The 9901-nt window shown below is 39.2% G+C and overlaps 1 protein-coding gene and 1 pseudogene across 1 annotated transcript; one reads left to right on the top strand and one right to left on the bottom strand.

Moving 5' to 3' along the window:
• Positions 1-664: 664 nt before the first annotated feature.
• On the bottom strand, positions 665-2406 carry LOC148928677 (putative pectate lyase 22). The gene is made up of 4 exons (XM_089056369.1): positions 2263-2406; positions 1468-2196; positions 1116-1254; positions 665-1042 (listed from the first exon to the last, which is right to left on the bottom strand). Exons 1-4 carry the CDS (start codon positions 2361-2363, stop codon positions 818-820), a joined length of 1194 nt encoding a protein of 397 aa, XP_088912495.1. The 5' UTR covers positions 2364-2406; the 3' UTR covers positions 665-817.
• Positions 2407-6558: 4152 nt separating this feature from the next.
• On the top strand, positions 6559-7983 carry LOC148928676 (fasciclin-like arabinogalactan protein 1 pseudogene; annotated as a pseudogene).
• The last annotated feature ends 1918 nt before the right edge of the window (positions 7984-9901 follow it).

The following is a 9901-nucleotide window of genomic DNA, read 5'->3' as shown; positions in this document are numbered from 1 at the left end:
TACCGAAGCCCCTTCTCCGGCACCTTCCCACGCGCATTCCCCGGTGAAGTCTCCGCCTCGCAAAGTCAGTCCAATTGCTTCCCCGTCTCTGTCTCCGGCGGCATCTCCTCCAACTGTTTCTCCGTCCGCCAGCGTGCCTGTTCCCAGCCCATCTCCGGTGTCGCCGCCTCTGCCGTCGTCTACTCCGGCAAGCGCTCCTGAAGCGGCGGATGTCCCTTCGAGTTCTTCGCCGGATGTGTTCCCCTCGAGCAGCACTCCGCCGCTCGGCTCGGCTCCGGATAGCGCTCACGGCCCAGTGGCTGATGATTCCTCCGCCGCGAATTCTGTGAACGGCGGCGCCACTGTTTTGGTTGCCGGGATTGCTATTTGGGCTGCCGTTGCGATCTAATCAGCCTACTATGTCTATACGGATTACTCTACGAATATTCCTTCATTGTATTTTGTATTTGAGATTTTGAATTTATTTATTTATCTATTCAACTTTTCTAATGCATATCTACTTTTGTTTTACATTCTTGCATTAATTTTTTATTTAGATAAGCAACTTCAAGTTATCATTTGATGGCAGAAAATATCCCAAATTCAATGCTAACCTACAAAATTAATTGGATATTATTAATTCGAATGGATTGATTTTTGAGGCCTCCATTTAAAAAATCCATAATTAGGTTTGATTTATAGTATATAACAATTACTCCACATAGGAAGAAAATCTTGTACAAGTTGGCAAGTTTCAACCCTGCTAAAAATATTGGACTATATTAGTATTATTTTCTTCCACATTGGAAGAAAATAATACTAATATAGTCCAATATTTTTAGCAGGGTTGGCCAATCCTGCAATTGACAACTCCTGCGGCTGGTATTATGCTAGGTAAAAGTGATGCTGGTCTTGCGACCATGCTGGATGCCTTGGCGTAGGTTGCGGCAGTTGCATTTCCGGAAGCTATGAATCGTGCTCCGTTCAACAGAAGGTCTCCGTCCGATCTCCAATTCCAGCTCTTCCACTCCTCATCTTCCGGGGCGCTTTCCCTTTTCGTCACCTGAATTTACTTCACGTTTACATATTTCATTCTAATTGTACACAATTCCAATTATTATGGTGATAATACTTGCCTCCTTCGTACTATCATCATCTGCTGCGATGAAGACATTGCCCTGGCTATTGATCGTTGGATTAGCACTCCCTCCAATCGCGTACATCTCCCACCCAGTATACACATTGTTCACAACATGAAAGTACCCATGCCTACACCTTCACCCACAAAAACAGCACTAAATTTGTCACCAATATTGAATCGTACGTAGTTAGTTAGTTAGTTGGTTGGAGGAATGACAAACGTCTTATCAATTGAACTGTATTTCAATGTCTAGGTAGTTAATTAATTAGTTAGTTGGAGGAATCACAAGCGTCTTACCAACTGAACTGTTGTTTGTTTGTTATCTAGTTTGTTAGGTACTTAGTTACCTTGGCATTCTTTGAACCAAACCTTGTCCAAAGTAGTTAAAAGCAATGGTGACTTGCATATTCTTATCCGCCACATAGTCATCGCTATGGCCCATAAGCATCACTTCATTGTGCTCAAACATGTAGTTGTTGGACACCGTGATGGCCGTGGAACCAGAGACTACGTCGATGAGGCCGTCGTGGCAGTGTGACAGGGTGCAGTGGTCGATCCACACGTCCCTTGCCCCAAATATCGAGATCCCGTCCCCGTCAGAGATGCCCCGCAGCTCATAGTGCTGCGGGGCATCGGTCACAACGGCGTTCCCAGCCTGGACACAATCATGTATGTAAATGCCGTGAACAATTATGTTAGTGACACCCTGTATTGTTATGCACGGACCGTTGGCGATCTCGACGTTGACCCCTCTCCCGTCTATGGTCTTGTACGAGTTCATCATCAGCTCCTCCTTGAGGGTGATGCTCATGTCGCGCTCGAAGATTATCCACAGCGGCTCGCTCTGGATCACGCCGTGCCTCAGCATCCCCTGCCTCGGGTATTGCGCGTCGTCGTCCTCGGTCGTCACCAAGTAGAACTCGCCGTCTCGCCCGCCAATCGCGTTGCGCCCAAACCCAATCCCGCAGTCTGCCAGCACTTTTCGGTTGGTCTCCCAGTTGGGGTCGCACCGCCAGCAGTCGTCGATTGGGTTGCCTGTCCTGCACGAGGCCTCGACATCGTCCTTCATTGACCTCCTAGAATGTCAAGGAGTGTTACAAGGATGACAGACATAAATCGAGAGTAAAATCGAAGGGGCTTACCATCGGGTAGCTTCGGATGCTTCATGCATCACGGGGCGTGCAGAGAATGTGGAAGCATGGGCGAACAGGGCAAGGCAGCCGAGCAACAAAATTATTGACATAGCTTCAAGTGTGGAGAGAGAAATGGAATTATGCGGATGGATATATAATAAATTTTGAGATTATTAATAAAAGATTGGCAATAAATTTGAAGTTACTAAAAGTTGTTGGAATTCATGACATACAGATTCGCCGTTGCCAAAGCTGTTAAATGTACGATCATGACATATCATTAGAGTAACATTTTACATTGATAAAAGTAGTAACTTAATTATTGGAGTACGATTCACCAATAAGTATAAACAGTAGTGGACTGTGCAACTGTATATGATGGGCCAATTAACCCCATCCATCCTTTTCATTAATTCCTTATATTACACCCCTTAAATTCCTTATATTAATTCACACTTTTTGAATAGAACTTTAAATACTCCAACTGAATCGGCAACTAATTTAATGGTGTCTAAATTCATTTTAAGTGGGGAGGTTTCGACATTTAGCGCAGCTTTAGATTTTCAGCTGTGATTCTCTGTTTTTTTTTTTAAAAAACTCCGGGATGATTAAGTGCGACAAGAAAATGATAATATTCATATGTGTTTGCTTTTAATTAAAAGCGTGAAAAGAAGGCAAGTCCTTACCCTCATCATTGCAGCATGAATTGTAGTAGAAGACTCTAGTCACATAGCATGAATTATGGAAGGGAATATTGTCAGTCTTTGTGCAGAATAACTACACACCTTTTCAGAAAGGTGATGGATGACTCACCTCTTCCCACTCAACCAAATTGAAAAATGGTTTGGAATCCGTAAACAAAATTGAAGAATTGCTTGGAGTCCGCCATCTGCCTTTATTTAAGGCACCTTACCCTTGTTGTGGAGGGCACGCTTGAATACACTCATTCTCTCATGTGTTGAAACCCATCTTTAATTGTAATAAAATCAATTGTATTATAATTTTGATTCTGTACTTACCTCTTATATTGTGTGATCCTGTACAAGTACTGTGATATCAGATTAGTAAAGATAACATGTTTAATTACAAGATATCGGATATGTATGAGCAATTGCATCCAATGGCGGATCCAGGAACTAATTATCGTGGGGTCGAATCATATAGTAAATATTTAATATAAATATTTATATAAAAAATATATTTCAATTTAAATACCGTAACTCATACTAGTATCGATATTCTAAAATAAAATATTCACCCTATCGCATAAAAATAGACTATATCGCCACTCTATAAATAGACACTTCTATTTTTTTTTAACTATTTTTCTCTTTTTTGAGACATGCCTTATTTTTCGCAAACAATATTTCAATCACTTTTATTTCTATATCTCTTCTATTTTACTAATTGTGCATTAAAAATCTCATGCCATCCCAAAATGTGTTAATGGGACGAAGAGTGTGTAATTTTTCCGTAACATCTCCAATTTTGAAATTTCAAAACTAATTTTAATATGAATAATAAGGTTGAAAACTTAATTACTCCCTCCGTCTCAAAAGAATATACAATTTGGTTTCGTCTGTTCGGCATGAGTTTTAATACAAAATGGGTAAAGTAAGAAAGAGAGGTAGATATAAAAAATAATTGAAGTATTGTTAATGGAGAATGAGTCCCACCTCAATAGAGAGAAAAATTTTCCGAAATTGGAAAGTATCTTCTGGGACGGAAATAGTATAAACTAAAATTAGATGAAATTGAGATATATTTATTTTATATTATATTTATTAAAAGTATTATGTGTTTATTTTAAATAAGTTGATTTATAGATACATAAAAATAATAATACTAGTACTTGACTACTTGTATATAACATTAATTGAAATTTTAGATTTGAATATATATTTAAATGACTTTCGAGAACTAATAGTACAAATTAAGAAAGAAAGAAAAGTTCAAAAGCCCATTCTACCTTTAGTTAATTCAATTTAATCTAAGTTAAATTATGCAGTCACGTGTCATCTTTATTGATGCCTTTTAATTTATTTAATTTTAGTTTACCAGGTAAATATAGGGAAGATAATTATCTCTCTTCACCTAATACACAACCTACCCATTTCCATTTCTCTCTCTTCAAAGAAAAACGAAAAGGCAGGCTCTTCTTTACTCCATTTCTTCTTTCTCGACTTCCGCCTCCCCTGCCGCATCCGAACGTCGCCCTCCCTCATTTTCTTCCTTTCTCTCTGCTCAATCTCATTATCTCACACTGGGTGAGGTGGGGTCAGAAACGCGAATGCCGTAGGGTCGGAGGCCGATGGAAGGAGCTTCCCGGCGGCACTCCGAGGTTGGTGGTGGGGTCGGCCGACCCCGCCCGACCCCACCTGGATCCGCCGCTGATTGCATCTCATTAGAGTTGACAAAAGGCAAAATCAAGCATGCACAAAATAAAATTCGGGATTTGTAACCCATCCTAGCAAAAAATTAGTTTTATGCAAAAAAAAAATCATGGGAATACATAGTTGATTTTCTGTTCTATTTGAGAAATTGGCTTTTTATAGATTTTAGAAATAAAAAAGATATGTGGGCTTAGTTTTCTCTTAAATGGGCTACAAAGTTCTGGGCTACGTTTGATCACATTTTAACGTGGAAATTGTGATGTTGAAAAATACTCATTTCTTATATTCCTCTTTTTTGTAAGCCCAATTCGTGTTAATTTATCTATTGGAGTTTCTATTTTTGCCTTTTTTTTTTCAAGTAACAGAATTAGTTTCAGAAAAGAACAGAAATACTAAACAATAATAATATAAGCGGATGAGTTTGTGTTTTTTTATTCATGCAGTTATATTTAAAATTATATTCACATTCAGATGTTGGTATCATTAAGTTCAGTTTTTTAATTAAATTATTCTATTAATGACAGATGAATATAAAACAAATTAACAATAGTAGTAATATTTTGAATTTCTACCATCATACTGCATCCGGGTACCAATAGAAATAAATATACTCCTATGAATTTATTTAAATGAGCATTTGTGTGTGCTCTCCGCTATATAGTGCGCGCACTCTAGAGAATGTTACTTTCATGGATAAGAATATTTAGTTTGTTTACTAACCGTTAATTTTTGTTCATAAGTATTGATTTCTTTTTCAAAATGATTGTTACTTTCATTTATAACAATTGTCATTTTTTATTTGTAGTAACAATTTCATTTATAACAACTGTCATTTTAATTTATTCAAACATTTATTTGTGCATGCCAAGAAACTCTTTTTGTTTTGATTTTCTTTTCATTCTACTTATTTTAATAGGTTTTAGACATTTATTTCTATATACCAATATACTATCAAATGGAAATTCAATTCATCACAAAACCTCATCATAAATCAGTATACTTACTACTCACTAAATTTTTTTTTTCTCTCTCTCTCCTTTTAATATTTTTTCTTTCATATTTTATGATAAATACACTTTCAAAATAAGATATAGTATGCTCATGTTTTATCATAATTATCTATGCCAGAACCTTGTGACCTATGAAATGGAATAGAGGAAAGGAAATGAATCATGCAAAAGTGGAGTTTATACATAAGCAAGTGAGCAGATTTTCAGCGTAACTGCAGCTTAAACCACGTGATATGTTAACCGCTTTTACTATTCAATCTTATTTAATGCCTTTATGCGTTGTTAGACTTTCTGTTTTCTTTCAATTCACGGAACACACCAACTTCTTCATCACTCTCCCACTGCCACACAGCCCAGATAATCAAATTAATTGGTTACCCACATCAAAACTGCTTAATAATCATTTTTTTTCTCAATCTTCTCTAGCATATTCTTTAATAGTGGTTAATTACCTTTTCTGATTGTCTAGGTTTATTTTATTTATCCTCGCATTTTTATTTTTTTATTAATTTAAAATTTTCTTGTCTCTTTTTTTTTTTTCTTTATTACTTTATTTTCAACTTAGGATGTTTGATGTTTCATTTCCAGTCTTACCGTTTTCTTTTTTAATTCATTTGGTCAATCAAATTTAAAACTGTTGCCTTTAATAGAATGAAAGGATTATAAACTTTTCCTTGAATAGATTTTAAATAGCTGGATATTTTTCTCAATTAGGCGTTTTTTTACAATCAATGTAAAAAGACAGAATTATGATACTCCTTATTAGAACGATATAATTAATTGTTCCAAACTTTTTTATCCTTTTCTTTTCATACGATGATTGAATAATCAATTTATTACATTTTGATAAAGTAACATCTGATAAATTAAAAATATATACCCCACATTTGCAATTCATTTCTTCACACTCCTGCTACATCACTCTTGGGAACTTTGTCTCTCCGCCGCCAGTCGCAATGCAGCTCCACTATGCCGCCGCCGCCCTCTTATCCCTCGCCCTCCTCCTCCTCCTCCCCTCCACCACCAATGCCCAAAACATCACCCGCATCCTCGCAAACCACCCCGAATTCTCCACCTTCAACCACTACCTAACCACAACGCTGCTCGCGCCGGAGATCAACCGCCGCAAGACAATCACCGTCTGCGCCGTCGACAACGCCGCCATGGACAGCCTCCTCTCGAAGCAACTCACCCTCGGCTCCATCAAAAACGTCCTCTCCCTCCACGTCCTCCTCGACTACTTCGACGCCAAGAAGCTCCACCAAATCACCGACGGCAAAGCCCTCGCCGCCACCATCTTCCAGTCCACCGGCACCGCCCCGGGCTCCTCCGGCTTCGTCCAGATCACCGTCCTCAAGGGCGGCAAGGTCGGCCTCTCCCCTCAAGACTCCGCCAACACCACCGCCGCCACCTTCGTCAAGTCCGTCGAGGCCGCGCCGTACAACCTATCCGTGATCCAGATCTCCGCCGTGCTTCCCTCGCCCGCAGCAGAGGCCCCCGCCCCTGCTCCGAGCGAGGTCAACCTCACCTCCGCCCTGTCGGCCCGCGGCTGCAAGGCCTTTGCAGCCGCGCTGGCCGACAACAGAGCGGCGGAGGAGACTTTTAGAGGCAACGTCGAGAGCGGATTGACCGTTTTCTGCCCCGGCGACGCCGCGATGAAGAGCTTCGCGCCGAGATTCAACAACCTCACGGCCGAGGGGAAGCAGTCGTTGCTTGAGTATCACGGAATGCCGGTGTACGAGTCGCTGTCCGGTTTGAGATCCAGCAACGGGGCGGCGAACACGCTGGCCACCGACGGAGCGAAGCGGTTCAGCATCACGGTGCAGAACGACGGCAATGACGTCACGGTGAAGACGCCGATCGTCACGGCGAAGATCGTCTCCACCGTTTTCGATAAGGATCCGTTGTCGATTTTCCAATTGGATAAGGTTTTGTTGCCGTCGGAGCTGTTCAAGTCGGATCTGGCGCCGTCTCCGGCGCCGGTAGAAGGCCGTCATGCGAAGGCGCCGAAGCCGTCGAGTAGAGACGAATCGCCGCCGGCACCACCGGCTGACTCGCCGGCGGAAGGTCCCGACGGAGATGTGGCGGATCAGGATCAGCATTCCGATGGCGGAGCGCCTAGATTTGTTGGTTTTGGTGTGATTTTCAGTGTTGGGTTTGCGCTTCTACAGTTGTGAGCTTTTTTATTTTTATTTTTGTTCCTTTTTTTTTATATTTATTTGGCTTTCATTTTCGATTTTCAAATTTAGATGAATTTTTATCAAGGCCTAGAAAGTTGACAAGGATGCGTTACAGTACATTATTAGTATTTAAAATTGATTTGTGGACTTCGTATCTATTTATTGAGGAATTATGAGGAAAAAAAAAATTACTGCCAGCTTTTCTTTTGAACTCCTCAATTTGTGCACTATTATCAGTTTTCGTATATGAATATTTTCAAGTGAATTAGTTTCAATAAAAGACCGTATTAGTTATTACCAATCAGAGTTCAATACTTATACACATTTGCACTTGGCCAGGTAGAGCAAGTCCATTGCTGTTCGAAAACCATTCCATGATTAATGTGAACAATGTTTATTTTTCTTTTTCCCAATTAAATTGATCCAACATAAAATGTGGTCTGTAGACATCAACTTACACACACATGGCGTGATTTAATTTAGTGCTAAGATAGGGTAAGCCAATTTTCTGAGTCTTCAGGACTATACCTTGAAAAAGAAAGGTAAAAAAGTGATTGCATAATTTACATTACCTGTTCAAGTAACAGTCGTAACGGAGGTTGGGTAGTTTAATTTGTTTTGATAGCTTTCTCTAAAGATAGTATCAAATTGCTATTTTGGGTATGATGATTGATTGGCACATGAAAATGACTAGCTTTGAACCTTCAAAGTTAAAACTAAAACACAAAAAAACTTCCTCAAAAAGGTAGTAACTATATAAAGTCACATTGCTTGATTTGGCTTTTCATACTACTCCATAATATTGTAATAATGCAATATGAAGTACTATATAAAGTCACATTAAGCTAAAAAAATCCCATTAAATAAAAATGTAACTATTTATTTGGATCATTGGATCTGAAAATGGATGATCCAAATTTATTTGCGATTTCATATCATTTTCATTTATTTTTCATTTTTGTCCACCAACGACAAAATGCAAAATCATTTTTTTTATCAAAGCATATATAGTACATTTTCCAAACAACAAAATATATTTTTCACGGAAACATCATTTTCTCAATAACAATAATTGGTTTATATGTAGTAAAAAATAATTGCACAGGCATAATTTCAATTACCATGTGGAGTATAGTATTTACTCAATCGACAAAAATTGGTTTATATAGGATTTCTGTAACGACCCGCCCATCTAGGGTATAATAAATGCGGCGATCGTTAACTAGGCGGACTTGAATGCATCAAAGATCATGGGCTAGGGTTCCATTTTAAAAGGGATTTAGCCAAAGCATTTAATGAACAATTGAGTAGAAGAAGAAATAATGCCTTAGCATTGAAATCCAAAAAGACTATCACAATAAATGCTCCAAAATAGCAAAGGTTCCAAAATAGACTCATCTGTTTCATGTTCAAAAATATTCCCACGTACTAAAAGAGTTTATACCCAACCAAAGATCACAAGTTTTCATAATATAGCGGAAGCGATCAAGAGAGAAGTGAGGCTATGTATGGAGACACAACGACACTTTAAGTACCAACAGCTCATCTTATTATTTCCTACTCAACACCGCCGCCCGCTCGTCACAACTCAACCTGCACATAGAGAAAACACATGCAGGGCTGAGTACTATAAACATACTCAGTGGACTCATGCCGAAAACAGTTTTATCACAAATATAGTTATCATGCCATTTTCAAGTGTCCATCGGGGTTTTAACTTTAGAAAGACCCGAGGCACCAAAATATATTCTTTCTCAAATATCACGGTCGCGCAACCATTTTTCTCATCGACGTTTACCATATCCTCATTCTACATGACAAGGACTGCGGCCGCAATCCAGGTCACTAGATCGGCCGACCCGTACGCCAGCACTCGGTCTAACATTGGTGTACACTAACCCACGTAGAGTTTGCGGCTCTACAAGGATCCGAATTCGATTATAACAATAGTGGCATAGCCACGAGGGATAGGCACGACAAAACAAATCAAGGCATGATAACACATCTTTCATTCTCATCAATATCATTTTAGGACAATGTCCTTATTTTAAAAGAAAGCCCACCT

This window comes from Salvia hispanica, chromosome 4 (assembly GCF_029641045.1).
Source record: "Salvia hispanica isolate PSC_SH4W2 chromosome 4, Shi_PSC_v1, whole genome shotgun sequence".
In the NCBI taxonomy this organism is placed as follows: Eukaryota; Viridiplantae; Streptophyta; class Magnoliopsida; order Lamiales; family Lamiaceae; genus Salvia; species Salvia hispanica.
The sequence above is the reverse complement of the archived record's forward strand: the minus strand, read 5'-3'. Positions and strand labels throughout refer to the sequence as shown.

Excerpts from the sequence above, each read along its gene's own strand:
- LOC148928677 (XM_089056369.1), bottom strand. The coding sequence starts at position 2,363 with ATGTCAATAATTTTGTTGCTCGGCTGCCTTGCCCTGTTCGCCCATGCT. Across the intron at positions 1,255-1,467 it reads TTGGTTCAAAGAATGCCAAG|GTGTAGGCATGGGTACTTTC; the intron begins GTAACTAAGTAC and ends TTGTGGGTGAAG. Across the intron at positions 1,043-1,115 it reads ATGATGATAGTACGAAGGAG|GTGACGAAAAGGGAAAGCGC; the intron begins GCAAGTATTATC and ends AAGTAAATTCAG.